General features: G+C 40.5%; 1 protein-coding gene and 1 pseudogene across 1 annotated transcript; both read left to right on the forward strand.

The window, feature by feature from the left end:
- Positions 1–18,235, forward strand: part of LOC118855192 — a 79,688-nt pseudogene extending 61,453 nt beyond the window's left edge.
- Positions 13,568–15,811, forward strand: LOC118853248 (NEDD4-binding protein 1-like). The gene is given in 6 exon segments (XM_036763248.1): positions 13,568–14,424; positions 14,426–14,646; positions 14,649–15,056; positions 15,059–15,343; positions 15,346–15,611; positions 15,614–15,811. Coding segments are annotated over 6 exon segments (2,235 nt in total).
- Positions 18,236–18,532: the final 297 nt, after the last annotated feature.

The raw sequence follows: 18,532 nt of genomic DNA on the forward strand, positions 1-18,532 counted from the left end.
CAGTCATGTATTAGTAGTTGCTTCTTTTTTTTGAAGTGTACTATAATTGAGATATTTTTGAGCACCCATTATTTTTTCACCCCATCTCCCAGTGCTTCTTGTTAGGCAGCGTCTTGCCATTTGCTTTGTTTTGGGGACATCTTTTAATGTTACTCTTGGCTTAGAGCACTTCTGAAAAACTGATTGATGAAATTCTGTAATCTCTTCTAAGGAATAAACAGAGAATTGCATATGTATTTTTGTGTGAATGCACCAATTTTTGTTTCTGTAGTAAAGAGGATATAAATACCATAGCCCAAATCTATTCACTTCTTTTTAAACAATATTCAGTCCCAAAACAACAGGAAATAGCACCAGATGACAGCAGTGATATCTCCAATGGCAGCATTATTCCAGAACAAATAATATGCAGTGTAAGTAAAACATACAAAGCCAAGAAGGACAAAAAGTCTAGAACTGGCTCATGGGAAGTTTTGATGGAAAAATACATCTGAAGCTAATGTCACAAAGCCTGCACTGCAGACAGTCTCACAGTCCCTGGCTTTCCACTGCCACAAGCTTAAGACACCTATGCCTGGAGGGGCGGAGCCAAGATGGCGGATGGAAAACAGTGACTAGCGTGAGCTCCCCGCCGAGTCCCTCCAAAAACGTATAAAAAATGGCTCTGAACCAATTCTAGAATGGCAGAGCCCACAAAATAGCAGAGGGGAGCAGGGTTCCAGCCCAGGACAGCATGGATGGTCCGTGGGTGAGGTCTGTCCTGCACAGAGCTGGGAGTGGAGTGGAGTGGGGTGAAGCAGAGCCCAGCATGGGCAGCGGGGACCAACCAGACCAGGAGCTGGGCGGAGCGTGCCCTAGCACTCTGAATCAGTGACCTGCAGCTGTAACCAGACTTCTCAACCCACAAGCACCAAAGACAACAGAGAAGGTTAGTGGGAAAAGCTGCTGGGGACAGAGTGAAAAAAGAAGTTCCTGGTTCAGCCACTGCCCCCAGGACAGTGGAGGTGGGGCAGCTACAGAACTACAGCTGCAGTTACTTCCAGTCCCAGGCACACCTGGTGGGAGAAATTAAGTGGCATATCAGAGCAGGAGTGCACAGCCTGCTGAAGATCTAAGTCCAGTTTGGGTTGGTGGTTCTTGGGGAAGGAGGAGTAGTGGTGTGGCAGAGCTGGCACATCCCCCCAAGCTTGGAACATAGTTCTCTTAACTCTACAAGCAGTCATAGCCCGCTGAATAACTCAAGGGTCAAGTTATTTGGCTGGGAATACGGCCAGGCAGTGAAAACGCACTCAGATTCAGTCTCAGACTTTGGAATCTTTCTTTGGTAACAAAGAAGACCAAAACATAAAGCCAGAAGAAGTCAACAAAGTCAAAGAGCCTACAACAAAAGCCTCCAAGAAAAAGATGAACTGGTCTCAGGCCATAAAAGAGCTCAAAAAGGATTAGGAAAAGCAAGTTAGAGAAGTAGAGGAAAAATTGGGAAGAGAAATGAGAACGATGTGAGACACCCATGAAAAACAAGTCAATGACTTGCTAAAGGAGACCCAAAAAAATACTGAAAAATATACTGAAGAAAACAACACCCTAAAAAATGAACTAACTCAAATGGCAAAAGAGCTCCAAAAAGCCAATGAGGAGAAGAATTCCTTGAAAAGCAGAATTAGCCAAATGGAAAAGGAGGTCCAAAAGACCACTGAAGAAAATACTACCTTAAAAATGAGATTGGAGCAAGTTGAAGCTAGTGACTTTATGAGAAATCAAGATATTATAAAACAGAACCAAAGGAATGAAAAAATGGAAGACAATGTGAAATATCTCCTTGGAAAAACCACTGACCTGGAAAATATATCCAGGGGAGAGAATTTAAAAATTATTGGACTACCTGAAAGCCATGATCAAAAAAAGAGCCTAGATATCATCTTTCAAGAAATTATGAAGGAGAACTGCCCTGATATTCTAGAGCCACAGGGCAAAATAGAAATTGAAAGAATCCACTGATTGCCTCCTAAAATAGATCCCAAAAAGAAATCTCCTAGGAATATCATCGCCAAATTCCAGAGCTCCCAGGTCAAGGAGAAAATACTGCAAGCAGCCAGAAAGAAACAATTTGAGTATTGTGGAAACACAATCAGAATAACCCAAGATCTAGCAGCTTCTACATTAAGAGATCGAAGGACTTGGAATACGATATTCTGGTGGTCAATGGAGCTAGGATTAAAACCAAGAATCACCTACCCAGCAAAACTGAATATCATGCTCCAAGGCAAAATTTGGACTTTCAATAAAATAGAGGACTTTCAAGCTTTCTCAGTGAAAAGACAAGAGCTGAATAGAAAATTTGACTTTCAAACACAAGAATCAAGAGAAGCATTAAAAGGTAATCAAGAAAAAGAACAACAAAAAGAAATTGTGAGGGACTTACTAAAGTTGAACTGTTTTGTTTACATTCCTACAAGGAAAGGTGATGTGTATGATTCATGAGACTTCAGTATTAGGGTAGCTGAAGGGAATATGCATATATATGCTTATGCTTATGTATATATATGTATATTTGAATGTGTATATATGTATATATGTATGTGTGTGTGTGTGTGTGTGTGTGTATATCAGAGAGGGAGAGAGAGAGAGAGAGAGAGAGAGAGAGAGAGAGAGAGAGAGAGAGAGGGTACAGGGTGAGTTAAAAATGAAGGGAATATATCTAAAAGAAATAAAATCAAATTAAGGTATGAGAGAGGGATATATTGAGAGAGGGAGATAGGGAGAGATAGAATGGGGTAAATTATCTCACATAAAAGTGGCAAGAAAAAGCAGTTCTGTAGGAAGAGATGTGAAGGCAGGTGAAGGGGGAATGAGTGAATCTTGCTCTCATCAGATTTGACCTGAGGAGGGAATACCATTCATACTCAATTGGGTATCTTGCCCCATAGGAAAGAAGGAGGAAGAAGATAAAAAAGCGGGATAATAGAAGGGAGGGCAGATGGGGGTGGAGGTAATCAAAAACAAACACTTTCGAAAGCGGACAGGGTCAAGGGAGAAAATTCAATAAAGGGGGATAGGTTAGGAAGGAGCAAAATATAATTAGTCTTTCACAACATGAATATTATGGAAGGGTTATACATAATGATACACCTGTGGCCTATGTTGAATTGCTTGACTTCTTAGGAAGGGTGGGTGGGAAGGGAAGAGGGAGGAGAATTTGGAACTCAAAGTTTTAAAAACAGATGTTCAAAAACAAAAAAAAAAAGGTTTTGCATGCAACTAGAACATAAGATACACAGGCAATGGGGCATAGAAATTTATCTTGCCCTACAAGAAAGGAAGGGAAAAGGGGATGGGAGGGGAGTAGGGTGACAGAAGGGAGGGCTGACTGGGGAACAGGGCAACCAGAATATATGCCATCTTGGAGTGGGGGGGGAGGGTAGAAATGGGGAGAAAATTTGTAATTTAAACTCTTGTGAAAACCAATGTTGAAAACTAAATATATTAAATAAAAAAGACCCCTTTGCCTTCTACAAACTTATAAACTTTGCAGTTCAGTCCTTTGTAATTTTATTTGCAAGGGGGGAGTTTGATGTGAGGGGACCTTTACTTCCACAGTAAGTGGAGAATATGCCATACCATATGGTTACACTCCTGGGTTCTCCTGTTCCAAATTCCCTGTTCTAGGCCAGAAAATTCTCCATATCCATGTGCCTGGAACACATTCTTGTTCCTCACTTTCAGGTTTAAGCCTGTACAATTTCCCCTCCATATATCAGTCACTTAAGAACAAAGAATCAAGTTCATCCTGAGGACCAAGAGGAAGACAAGATATGTCTATTCCTTTTTACAGATTATATGATATTTTACCTAGGGAAGCCTAGAGAGCTGATTTGAAAATTAATGCAAATAACGAATAACTTCAGCAAAGTGGCAGGATATGCAAACAATTCACACAAATTATTAGCATGTCTGCTTATTACCAACCATATAAAGTAGGAAACCGTAGAAAGAAAAAATTTTTGTGATATAACTATAGCCAGTATAAAACATTTGAGAGTCTATCTGAGAAGACACTGGAGCTATATGAACATTATGAGAAAGTCCTTCACAGATATTCCAAAAGCTCTAAATAATTAGGTAAATATGCCTTGTTCATGGATAGGCCAATCTCATTTAATTTAATGAAAATAATCCTTAAACTAATTTATTTTTTTCTGTGACATGCAGATGTATAAAGTAATTTTTGGTAGTTTGATTGACAGGGCAGTAAATAAGCAAATGACAGCACTAGGAAAATAGGTTTACAAAATAAATGTTTAATCAAATGTAAAAAGGAGGACATAACAGAACTTAATAATACTTTAAATTCATCTGAAGAAATGACTTATCTAGAATACTAAGTGAAATAAGGAATTAAGTGTCAATAAAAGGAATGGCCCTCCCAAAGGTCAAACTATATTATAAACAACAGCCATAGAAATCATTTGACATTCATAAAAAGTAGAGACGTAAATCAATGGAATGGGGAAAGGGAGAATCAGAAACAATGGAACTCAGGATAACATAGATTCTGAGAGTTGGATTGTAAGGAAAGGTGAGTACTGTAGACTTAACATTCTTGAATTGTGGTACTGGACAAGGTTTTTGAGAGTCCCTTGGACAGCAAAGAGATGGAATATGTCCATTCTTCAGGATATTAATTCAGGCTATTCCCTGGAAGGTAAAACACTGAAGCTCAAGTTTAAATACTTTGTCCGCATAATGAGAAGATGGGACTTACTGGAAAACACCCTGATGTTGAGAAGGATTGAAGTAAAAAGGGAAAGGGAATGGTACAGGATGAGATGAATAGAAACTGTAATGGAAAACAAAGAACAGGACTTGGACAGACTTTGAGAGTTGGTGTCAGATAGAAGAACCTGGTGTACTATTGTCAATAGGGACACAAAGAGCAGACAAAACTGAGTAATATTAACAACAACATGGTGGACAAAGACATTGAATGAGCCATTAACAATTCACCTAGGAAAAAATCTCAGGACCAGATGCATTTACAAGTGAAAATTACCAGAAGATTATTTTATAAAAATAAAAATAAATAATACAGAATTCATCTGGTAAGACCAGTCAAGAATATCAAGGGATTCAATGAAAAATGTGAAGGTAAGTGGCCTTGCAAAAGCAAATGATAAGCTCTAATACAAAGTGGATATTTTGAAAACCATCTGGTATTGGGTAAGAAATAAAGATGTGGTCAGTGGGATAGATTAAGTACAGATACACAGTAGAAATGAGCACAGCAATCCAGAGTTTAACAAACACAAAGGTCCAAGCATTTAGAGGAAAAACTCACCATTTGAGAAAAATTTTTGGCGAAACTAGAAAGCATTTTGGCAGAAGCTAGATAGATACCAACATCACACACTGAATATGAAGATAAGGTCAAAAAATATGAATGATTCGGACATAAAGGTTAATATCATACATAATTGGAGGAGCATGGGAAAATGGAGCTACAAAATCTATGAATAAGGGAAGAGTTTATGACCAAACAAGAGATAGAAAGGATCAGAGGAAATAAAATGAATAACAAAGATTTCATGAAATTAAAAGAGTTTAGCACAAACAAAACTATTTAAGCTTTCACAGAAGAGGGAAAGCACTCCAGGAAGGAGGAAAAGTCAGAGAAAATACCCACATCCTAGAGATGGAGGTTCTGGTTTATGAAACATCCCTAAGCCCACTGGCACTATGTTGAAGAATATAAAGTACTGGAGTGGATGTTTAGGAGGGGAATAAGTGAGAAAGGATTTTCTATGGGAAACAGAGGATTTATATGTGATCCTGAAAGCAATAGGAAGTTACTGGGGTTTATTTTATTGTGAAATGATATGATGAGAGCTGTGTTTAGGGAAATCACATTAGTGACTGAATGGAGGATGGGTTAAAGTGGGGAAGGATTAAAAGCAGGCAGCCTCACCAAGAGTTTATTGCAGGATGAATGTATGAGGTAATGAAGTCCTTCACTATATTGTTGGCAGTGTCAGAGGAGAGAAGGTGAAACTGAAAGACCTAGTCAAGAACCTGGATATGTGGGTTGAGAGATATAGAAGACTATACGTTCACTCCAAGGTTTGGAACAAGAGGGCATGAGAGGATGGTCTTGTCCTGCACAGTAATAGGGAAAGTAGGAGGAGGTAGAGTTTAGAGTCAAAAAATAAGGATTTCCATTTTGGACATACTGAATTTAAGATGTTGCCTGGAATTTTAGTTGAAGATATATGAAAGGCAGTTGGTAACATGAGATGGGATGTCAGCAGAAAGTTTGGGGCAGGACAGCGAAATCTGAGATTCATCAGCATAGAGATGTAATGTAAATCATGGGAACTGATATGATAACTAAGTGAAATAGTACAGTAGGTTGGAGACAGATCCCTGAGTGAAACCTGCAGTACAGTATGATCTGAAGAGGATCCAGCAAATGAGACAGAGAAGGAGCAGTAAGAAAAGGATCAGAAGTTAAAACATGATCCCTAAAACTGAGAGAGAGGATGGCGCCAATGAGGAGAGAGTCTTCCACAGTTTCAGGGGCTGAAGAAAATACAGTGAGAATGAGGAAGAGAAGTTAAATAAATGTTCTCAAAGTCACGATGCAGTGAACTGAAAGACAGCAAAGATTGAAATAATTAACAAGTTATTTCAATCACCTTACAAGCATCTGAGGCCCTTACTAGAGTTCAGGCATTTCCAAATAATGGAAATGTTGAGATAAAAAAAATGAAGAAAAAAATCCTTTCCCTGCAGGAGGTTACAACCTAGCTTGCACAGAAAACATGTGCATATAGCAATATATTTAATTAGAGACAAAGGTGACAAAATATAATTTGAAGAAAGTTTCTAGCAGCTGCCGGAGCAGAAAAGCTTTCATGTCAACTGACTTGAAATTTAAAGGAAACTAGGAATTGTGAGACGTGTAAGTAAGGAGAGATTGCATTCTTGGAAAAAAGAGATTATTTCCAAAAGCATGAAAGTGAGAAATGGAGTGTGCAACATGAAGAGTGGTGTGCACTCTTTGGCTTACTTAAAACGTCACGAAAAGTGGTGAAGGATAATATATATAGATACTGAGATGGGGACTGAGGTATGAAGATGATAAATCTTGTGAAGTTTTTCTTTCACCAGAGAGGTACTAGAAAGTGATTCAAATTTAGAAATAAGGGAGTGTCAGGCCATGTGCTGTATTCTAGGAAAGTCCCTTCAACATCATTGGGGCACTAGCAAATGTCAGAAGAGATGGATGGGAAAAGAGCCACTAGGAGGCCATTCGAATGCTCACAGATGAGGTTTTAAATTCTTTTTGGGTAGTCATTGAGGGAAGGCAAAGGGGAAAAGCGTAAAAGATTGTAGTTTGGTAGAAATTATGAGTGTATAAATGTTTAGATACTTAACTTTATTAGGGACTAAAGCAAGTCAATTGAGAATGACTCTTATGTGACATGTACTTTGAATACAGAGGAAAGTGAAGGAGCAGATCAAACTAATGGCTTCTAATTTATCCCAATATTTTAAAGTAATATCCACAACTGAGAATTTGGAGAATGAGGTAATACCAAAGTTTGAAAACAAAAGCACAGATTTTGAATATCTTTTGGGTAAAAAAGAATAGGAAGTAACTTTGAAATAGTACATGAATTGCCTTGCAGTGAGAGCCCAATTGAGATGACATTGTATAAATTTGTAGTGCATCCACTCTGCAGTTTTTTTTAGATTTCCTCCATTCTCCTTAATAGCATCTGAGTAATATTTGAAGAGTTAGATACTGGGAGTAATCTGGAGTTGGGGTTTGGCAAGGCTCAAATAGAAGTCATTGGTTCCATTTGGGAAGTGATGGAACCATAGTCTTTCAGCAACAGAAAAGACTAACTATTGGTTCATTCTTTGAGGGTTTTTCATTCATTTATTCCATAACTTTTTATATACCAATTCATTGCTCTATGTCATAAGAATCAAAATAGAAGAAATTTAAAATCTTGTCTATTTCAAGCTTAAATTTGATTGATGGCTCACCATCTTTACACATACACAAAAACACACAAAAATAAATGCAGTGAAATATCTGTGATTCCATTACTTACTAGAAAGCTGATGGTAAACTTCTTGTAGCAAGTGATTCAAAGATCAACTTTGAAGAGAGCAAAAATTTTGAAAGTCCAAGTACACATGAGAGCATGTTCCAACATGAATAATTGCTTATGCAAAGATATCATAAAAGGAATTATGTTTTCAGGTATGCTGCAGCAAATAAATCAGTTTGGATTCAATGTGGATAACTTAAAAAGAAGTACTGTGCAATAAGCCTACGAAGTGAGATGAGGCCTGGGACAGGGACTGAAAGGCTATTGGAACTCAACAGTTGAGCTCTTATTAATTCTTTTTCATTTTCTTTTTTGAGACAATTGTGGTTAACTGACTTGCCCAGGTTCACACATCTAGTAAGTGTCAGAGGTCTGAAGCCAGATTGATATTGGGTGCTCATGGCTCCAGGGTTGGTACTTAATCCAATGTACCACCTGGCTGCCCATCTTAAAGACTCTCACAGACAATGAGTACACAATAAGGTTCTTTATGGCAAGAGCAGAGGAGTGATATAGGTACACAAAACAATGATTTCAAATGCTGTTCTGACTGCTCTGTGAAGTCCCAAACCTGGCCCATAATATTTAATATCTACAAAGTATATGATGGGGAGTCTTTGGCCCTGTTATATAAAACCTCCATTGAGGAGGATCCCACAATATCCAAAGGGACTGCATTCCTTATTTGCATAATTTTAATCATGAGGAAGTGTTTCCTTACATTAAACCTAAATTTGTCAAGCCATCTCTCTTAATTATGATCTGTACAACTATGAAAAGAAGAGCTATTCAAGTAAATAGGTTTTGGTCCAGGACAAGAGCTATCGTGTTTCCCCTTCGCTTTTTTAAACCCCTCTGATTCATTCAAACTCATTTGCAGGTGACATTGACTTAAGGTCCTTTGCCATACTCCTTGCCCTTTTGTTCCTCCTCTCTAACTTTTTGCAGCATTTTCTATTATGTTGTGCCCAGAAAATAACATCATAAACCAAATGTAGTTTGACTATAGTCTTACACTGAAAGACCATCACATTCTTTGTAATAGAAGAAAATTCCTCTCTTGGAAACAATTAATAGCTTACTACAAACCTAAAATAACTTTCCTGAGAGTAACCACTCCTCAGTCATGGTAGCATTATGTTGCTGATTTTGAAGGAATAATTATGATCATATTTATTACTGTCAACTTTCTCCTTACCTGATTCAGTTAGATTCTTGAGACTTCCATTATTGGGTTGTGTTCTGTCCTGCTCATGCCAGTTTAATCGAACTCTCCCAGCTCCATGTCATGTGCAAATATGATAAACAGCTCTCTTGTCCTTCACCAAGTCCTTGGAAAGGATGAGGCTTGAGTCATTTCATTTGAAATGACTGGGGTTCTTCTTTAGTACAGAAAAGTGAGCAGTAACAAACTTTTATAACATTTAAAGAGGAAGACCCTAACAAATAATATTTTAAGATGTATTTTCCTCATGTGACTTGTACAGTCCCTTCTTCACTACCAGAGTAGATGCATGCTCAGAATAAAGACAAGATGAAGAAATTCTGGCGGAAAAGATGGAAATAACAAAGAGTATTTAATTAGAGGAAGAACTGAGAAGGAGAACTTTGAGAGAAGAATTTGAGGAGCTATAGAATTCTGGCAAGCAAAAGAAAGAAGAATTAATTGAGAATAAGGGAAAGAGTTTTCAGAGACTTCCCGTGCCCAGGTTTAGCAAAACTCTACCAACTTAGTACATAAGTGTAACAACACTTTGGCTAGCAGCTGCTCTATAGGTGTAAGATCCAACAAGACCAGCAAGAAGAGCTGCCAGCATAGGTTCTTTGATCTGCTTTTCTAAGGAAAGCCGCTTCAAGGGGTTATCAATCTGACTTTAACCAACCATACATTATATAAACCGAGCAAATAACACAATTCAGTCTATCTGCAGAAGTTCATAATTACGAGCAGAAAAGCATCAACAGTCTCTAAAACATCAAAACCAGTGCTGTCATTACTCAGAGGAGGAATCATTTGCACAACTGATCATTTCGAATATAGGCAACATTGTAATGACAGTAAATTAAAAAATTCTTGATGCCAGCATCATTTTTCATTTGTTAATCCCTAGGTCAAGGCCTGCAAATGTTGTTCTGGTTATTCATTTGAGTGAAATTCCCATGCAGTTTATATTGTATAGACAGAAAATGATTAAAACTAGGTGCAATTAATGAAACTTTCACTGCTTTGGTATACATGGCAACATGTGGTCATTGTAAATTTTATATTGTTTGGTATTTTATGTATATTTTAATGTTATACTCAAAAAGATAGAACTCAAATATGAAGTCACTTAGATCAAGTGTTCCTAATGTGATACTTGGAATTAAGATTACAGTTTAGATCTATAATAAAGAACCCTGTTTTAGGACAGTTGTTGACCCCTCCCTGCATTACAGCACACATCCGTGTACCAAAAAGAAAATGCCTTTACACACATTCCTGTAATCCCCCAGAGGTGATGTCCCTGTATGCATCACCCCTTTGGGGCTGGGGAAGGTCAAATGATCCTGGGAGGGTCTTCTCTTTCCCCACCTTGAGCAGATATTTCCCCTCATTCCCCAACATTCTTCCTCTGCTTAATTAGATGGAGCCTTGGGATCAGAGAGTCTTAAGGTTTAAAGGCCTCAGGGACATTAGAGTTCACCTAGTCCAACACCATCATTTTAGAAAAGAAGATGCAGATCAGGAGAAAGCAAGTGAGTTCTCTGGGTCATGGGGGAACCAAGTGGTAGAAACAGACTCATCCTTTCTTCTACTTTCATGGATGTTTGGTGTGCAAAGCCCTTCCTAACCTGGCCCCCGCTGCCTTTCCAGTCTTTTCACTCCTGCCCCCCAATGTGCACTCTCGAATCCAGTCACACTGGCCTCAGGGCTGTTCCATCAAGGAGACCCTCCATCTCTTGGTTCAGGGCATTCTCTCTGGCTGCTCACATGCCTTTAATGCTCTGCCTCCTCTGCTCCAACTATTGTCCTGACTACTGGCTTCCTTTAAGACCCAACAAAAATCCCACCTTCCCCAGGAAGCCTTCCTCAATGCGTTTTAATTTCAGTGCCTTCCCTCTGTTAATCATTTCCTACTTATCCCATATATAACTTGCCTTGTGTATATTTGTTTGCACATTTTCTGCCCAAGATGTCATAAACTCCTTGAGGGGAAGATTGTAACCTCCTGGTATTGTGCCTCTTTTTGTATCCCCAGTGTTTAGCACAGTGCCTGGGGCCTAGTAAGTGCTAAACAATTGTTTATTGAATTGAATTAAAGATTACAATGCTGTCTCAGTCAATAAACATTTTTAAGTCCCTATTAATGTGCCAGGCACTGTCTCCATCAGTTAGTTGAACATTGGTTCAAATCCAGGCTCAGCCTCTTACGTACTAAGGAATGCAATCCACAGACTTTTATTAAGTTCCTACTACGGCTATGGAAATACGCAGACAAGTCCATAAATCAAGATGGATTTTTTTTATTTGGAGGGGTAAGGCAAGACAATTGGGCTTAAGTGACTTGCCCAAGGTCAGACAGCTGATAATTGTTAAGTGTCTGAGGCTGGATTTAAACTCAGGTTCTCCTTAGGTAATAATCAAGCCACAAACTCTTATTAAGTTCCTACTATGGCTGTGGAAATACACAGACAAGTCCACAAGTCAACAAGGATTTTTTAACCACTTATTAGTCACCGGGCACAGAGATAAATAGTAAGGTTCATATAAAGAAAAGAAAAGAAAACTAGTTTCTGCTCTCAAGAAATTCCCAGTCTAGCTGGTGGAGGTGTGTCTCTTGTCAACCATTAGTAAGTTCGTTCTTAGAAAGACAAACAAAATTAATCTGAACATTAGTGCTTATTTCTCTCAAATGCATGTGAAACATGAATATAGACAGACTCATAGAAGCTCGTTGTGAGACAATGAACTCGAAGATGTATAAACAGGATTTTTATATCTTCAGAGCAATTCCCTCCTACCCCTCCCAACCTTCCTGCCTCAGAATGCTTATGTCAGCTAAAATTATGGTCTCCACATGGATGATATGAGAAAGGAATTTCTTAAGTGAATAGGTTGTAAATACAATAAGACTAGACAATTGACAACGTGTCAGTTGAAATTAGAGTCCCAGGCTATCTGTGTTTCCTTCACCATTAACATGACATAATATAGTATTCGTCTATTAATACTTAAGTCAAGTCCCATTATTCAATGTAGTATCTGGTCAAGGACCTTGTCTTTCATTATCATTTAGATAATGATATCAATGCTCTAGTCAGCTTCATCCGGCCTTGTAGTGTTGACACAAGAAGGGGCATTTTGAGTTCACTCAAAGAGCAAGGCATGTCTGTTTTGCCAGAAAATACAAGGCATTATGGTAGATTAAGATCAGCATGTGCCACAATGCCCCTCTTGACTGGCCCATCCAGGTGGTAGGCCTTTCTCAGATCTTGGGGGTTCAAAATGGTTTGGGGAGGCATCTACACTACATATACAAATACATGTATGGCTATACAGATTAATATGGCATTGATGTTTCACTCATATATTCTTGATAGATATGCACATATACAAATATAACACACACACACACACACACACACACACACACACACAAGTCTCTATCTAGTCATTTAGATGGCCAGAAATAGAGACAAGGGGCTTTGGGTGGAGGGAAGAAAGAGCTTCATGTAGTACTTAAGGTGAAACCTGGAAGGAAACTCAGCAATCCAAGAGATAGCAGGGAAGGGTGCAAAGATGGCTCTGGATCTCTGGTCACTCAATTGCCTTCCTTTCTCTTTGGGCCCTTTCCTTTTTCTTCCTCCTCTTGCTACTTCACATGATTGGTTTCACAGAATTTTGATTTGGAATACCATTAGTCCAACCCCTTTCTTGGAGCAGACTGAGGCCCAGAGGGAAGGGAAGGGCCTTATAGTGATTCCCCAAGGAGAAAGTAGCCCACATATAGTTACATGCATCCCAAGTGTTTTACTCCCTCGAGCTTACACATCTCTGCATCTGGCAACTCTGGTAACAAGGTGGGTTAATAACCGATTCTCAGAACATTTTTGAATCTTTCTATTCAGGTCAAGAGCAGCCTGGGATTGAACACTGTCAGTGCCATCACCTCAGGGATTGGGATCTGTTTACTTCTGGGCAGTTTAGGCAATATATTCCTTCTTTCAGCATTCTGTCACTGAGTCTGAGGTCTTTCCTATGGGGTTCTCCATCTTATTTGTGAGTATTCCCTGAGCTGGGTGGGAATAAGAATTCTACAGGAGAATATGACCTTCCCTTCTGACTGCTTGGAGGACTTTGATGTCTTTGGGAATGGGCAGACAGGCTCAGGGAGGAATCTTGGAAGTCTTTCCCTTTGGAAGGTCCACATTTTCTCTAGTGACTTAAGATTGTGTAGATCAGCCTTATGTTCCTTTGGTATCACAGACTTTATCTTCAGCATTCTCCCATCTCTGACTCCACTCCCATAAAACTTCATTGGATCGTAGATTTAGACCATAAAAGGGACAGCGGTGGTGAAGGGGTGGAGGGGCGCGGCCCTGCCTTCCTACAGTGCGGTCCTGCGGCCCACAGAGCGGGATGGTTTAGTGGAGATTGCGGTCCGTGGGGGCCCGGAGCGGCCGGGGAGGGCTCCGGGGGCTGCTACCGCCGGTCGGATCTCTGGATCGGGCCCCGGAGGCCGGGCGGCCCGGGCCCTGGCGGAGGAGCAGCGGCCATGGCGGGGCTCTCGGTCCAGGCCGTGCTAGAGGAGCTCACGGCCCCCGGGGAGAGGACGGCACTGCTGCAGGAGAGTCGGGGCCACATCGAGGGCCTCTTCGGGGTGTCCCTCACAGTGCTGGGCCCGCCAGACGCCCCCACGCCGCTGCCCGCGCCTGGCCGCATCTGGCCGCAGCTCAGCGGTGCCAAGGAGGCTGTCAGCAGCGCCAAGGAATTCATCAAGGGAATCTGTGAACCCGAATTAAAAGAGAGAGAATGTTATCCAAAGGACATGCACTGTATTTTTATTGGGGCACAGAACCTGTTTCTTAAGTGTTTGATCCAGGACACATGTGCTGATATGTCCATTCTGGATATTGGTGTTCTTAGTATCAGAGGTGGTGCTGAAGCTGTCATCATGGCCAGAAGTCACGTACAGCAATTTGTGAAGCTCTTCGAAAACAATGCGAGTCTACCAAGTACTCAGAATGAATCAGAGGTGAAAAAGCAGTTTAAACAATTTGTTGAACCACATGCAGATAAATATACAATGGACTTGTTGATTTTACGGTTCATTGAAGAAAGAACTCCTAAATGTTACCCATGGTGAAGATCCCTATGAATTAGATTATGACGATAATGATGTTATTGATCTTACAGATCCTAAAACAGAATTTACGCACAATGGCATCCAAGAGCTGAGCATGTCCAAAGATGGACAAGTTTTTCAGGAGGATGAAAGAAAGCAAGCAGGAACCCCTGTTTCTGAGCTAACAAAACAAATGGACACAGGTTTTCTGGTTCCACAGAGGTTCTTTTTGTTCCTGTAAATGGTGTAGCTCCACCTGAAGAATCTGTTTCCAAAGAGAGGATGTGTCACAAAAGAAGGTCTTCTGATCCTGAAGAAAGACATACGAAGAAGCAGTTTTCAATGGAAAATGTTCAGGGGGGTGAGCCTCCATCTGCTACTAAGAAATTGACTGCTGGCACAGTGATTAACCTGCTCTCTGATTCCTGTACAATCTCTGAAGATATAGGCATTGATGTAAAAGACACTACTGAGGAAATGGAATATAACATCCTGGTAAACTTTTTTAAAACCATGGGATACTCCCAGGAAACTGTAGAAAAGGTTATTAAAGAACAGGGACCATCTACAGAACCCTTAGTACTCTTAGAAGAAATTGAAAAGGAAAACAAAAGTTCCAGGAAGAAAAAGTCTTCCCTAGGCACGCTTCAATTTTGTGCCTGGAGGTCACTGAAGCCAAAAGCAAGGGTATTTGCAATAGTCAAAATGAATTTAAAATGATTTTTTCTCCAAAGAAAACAAAGGATCTCATGCAGCAAAACATAATAGAACAATCTCAGTCACCTCTCAGAATAGAAGAAAAACCAGGTACCTCAAACTGCAAAATGAAAACTACCAGTTCAGTTCCAACAGAAGAGAGAGCAGAAAACTGGAATTCTACCCAGAGCCATGTTCCCCACATGAAATGGATGGCTCTTCACCTTCTGTTTCCCCTTTAAAGAAGCTCTTAAATGACAAGGGAATACTTACAGAATTAGATTTTATTGCCAGAGGAACTCCGAGTCACCAGCCAAGAGTACCAGTTATTCCTGAAAATATTTTGTTTCCAAAAGCTGGGATCACAGTTCCAAAGAATAATGTTAATCTCATATGTGAAAGCCAGCTAGGATGTTGCAGCCCTTCCCAAGTCAAGCCAAATTGCCAACTTCTCCCTCCAATGCCTTTTTTCCACCCCAGCTTCTCCCTTCAGTTACTAATGTTAAGCTGGCAGGACCATCTAATCGTTGTATTCATTCCTCAGTTACTGGGGTTCAAAGATTCCAGGATACTCTAAAAACACCATACAGGCTGGAATTAAAAAATGAACCAGGGAGATCAGATTTAAGGCATGTTGTTATAGATGGGAGCAATGTTGCAATTGCGTAAGTATAGTTAATCTTTATTAACTGTACCACAAGTTTTTAAGTGTTTGAATTGATCTAAATAATACCTAATGGATTGATTGTTTTACCATATTTGAATAATTACATAGATCTCTAAAGCCTTGGAATATCAAAAGTGTACTGGCCTGATGGGCTTTAATGACAGTTATTGCTTTACATACAATTTTACTTTATTAGTTCAAGCTTTGTTTCTGGTCTTTCCCATCTAGAAAGCCAGAAGATGTCTACAGATTTTTTTTTAAATTGCATTCAAATAACTTCTTATAGAGAGGGGCTCTGTGTTTGTCAAATGCATTTCATAGGTCGCATGTTATGTTAAACTATCTCTTATTAAAAAGTGACCAAATGATAGGTTTTAGCGACTAACTATACAGTTAAAAAATTAAAAACTTATTTCAATAAGAAAAAAAGGGGGGCTAGGAGATCATCTAGTCCAGCTTTCCCATTTTACAAATGGATAATGAGGGACAGAGAAGGATAATAATAGCTCACATTTTTATAGCATTTACTCCGTGCCAGGCACTTCACATGTAGGATCTCTTGTGATCTCCAGAACATTCCTGTGAGGGAGTTACCATCATTATCCTCATTTTACAGATGAGGAAAGTGAGGCAAACAGAAATTAAGTGACTTGCCTAGGGTCACACAGCTTTTAACTGTGTGGAAGGCCTGATTTGAACTCAGCACTTCCTGACTCCAGTCATGAAGCTCTATCCACTTTACCACCTAGCTGCCCTTGGGAGACCATAGATTTAAAGCTAAAAGGAGAATGGAGATCATCTTGACCAGGGTCCTTAACTTTGTGTGAGTGTGTGTGTGTGTGTGTGAGTCTGGTTGTTTGTGTGTTTGTATTTGTGTGTGTGCGTGTGGGTGTTTCTGTGTGTGCATGTGTGTGCGCACGCATGTCTATGAATGTTTGTGTGTGATATTGTGTGTGTGTGTGTGTGTGTGTGTGTGTGTGTGTGTGTGTGTAAGTATAACTGTGACTTGAGTTTATTTCTTCTAGGATGCCATCATCCAATGGGAAAACCTAAGAGATGTGTCACTTATGGTACCCTCCCTGTACACACGGTTTCTCTTTCTTATCTGATGGCTTTCCCAAGGTGTCCTCAAAGAGGCCCCAGGGACATAGGGTTCAACAGCAGCATTGCCTTTGCTTGGGAAGGGCAGTGACATGGGTAAAGGGGCTATTGCTGAGCAAGCTCCTGGGACTAACCCAAGTCACCAATTCCTCTGCCTCCTCTGGTCTTAGAGTTACCTGGGAGCACTGAGGCTTAGGTGTTTGGCTATTATGCATCTGAAGATACACTTGAACCCAGGTTTCCCTGGTTCCAAGGATAGCTTTCTGTCCTATATGTCATGATCACCGCAATTGTAATGATTTGTAGGTTTAAAATTTTAAAGCTAGTGATCCAGGATGTTACCACAGGTCAGGTAGTCAGGCAGAGCTTAAACTCGGAATATAGGCCTGGCCTCCTCCTCTCCATCCTTGGCCTTAGCTAACCTTTGGTAACTTTCCTTATTTCTCACAAAATTCTCCACCTCTAACTCTTTTCTGTTCTTTTTTCTTTGATATTTAATTTTCCCCCAGTTACACATCCTGTTCTCTTTCTAGGGTATCAATGGGTTCTTGCTGGTCTTCCCCTTCTTGGAATTCAACATCATGATTCTCCCTATCAGGTTTTGGTTGTCATATCACTTTTTGTAAGCAGGGTGGTGTCAGTACCTGATGCCACATGGTGCCCACAGTCCCATGGGCCTTTACCTGTGAGATGCAGGCAGAGAGCCTGGACTGGACATTAAGAAAGGTGTGTAAGCTTCACAGAGGTCATCTAAGGAAGAACCACCTTCTCTGGGATACCGCACCTCACAGGTCACTGGTGTCTCTACCTCCTACATTCCGGGCATCACAGCCTGTTGTCCAGATTGGGAGGCTAATTGTCAAGTCCTTGCTAAGCAGCTGGCATCTGCTAACCATTTTCATGCTTCCCTATCACCACAAACCATCATCTCTTCAATGAGGCAGGCACAATGTCCCCGTGGAGAACAAGGGCAGGAGAGGAAAAGTCCTCCATTTGCTCCAAAGGAGAAAAGTAGGGGACCAACCAGGGAGGAACTGGGAGGAGGGGATAGCAGGCTGACAGCGTTTGTGTTGAGAAGCTGGGGCTAGGCAGGGAAGGGAAGCATTGCCAGCACTTGGCTGCCAGTGCCTGCCTCCCCGGGTCTTTCAGCCAGGGACTTATGGGATTGGTTTCTGTTAACTTTGCAGGTCACCCTCCTCATGTCTTTCTCTCCCTATGTGCAAGAAGTTCTAATGGCTGAAGTCTCCAAAGAAGGGTTGGTGATTCAGGCCTTAGATGCTGGTGAGGACAAGTTCCCAGGAAGCCATCCCAATTGCACCATTTGAACAACGGGTTTCCCCATCGCCATGGATGATGTTTTCTTAGAATAGATACTTCTCAACTGAAGACAGGTAAATGACTAAATTTTCCTGGAAGTCTTTGATAAAAGAGCAACCTTAGTCTTGGGCATCGGCTCTTTCTCACTACTCCTTCCCGGCATGAGAACAGTTCACTAATTCCTGGATGGCTACACTAGACAGCATCAGCAGAACCTTTGATGGATCACCCTTGTCCTCAGTTTCCCCTAAGTGTCATGCACTGTGGCAGGATGCTGAAGGCCAGGGTGTGTTGGCAAACAAAAT

Source organism: Trichosurus vulpecula, chromosome 6 (assembly GCF_011100635.1).
Source record: "Trichosurus vulpecula isolate mTriVul1 chromosome 6, mTriVul1.pri, whole genome shotgun sequence".
Classification (NCBI taxonomy): Eukaryota; Metazoa; Chordata; class Mammalia; order Diprotodontia; family Phalangeridae; genus Trichosurus; species Trichosurus vulpecula.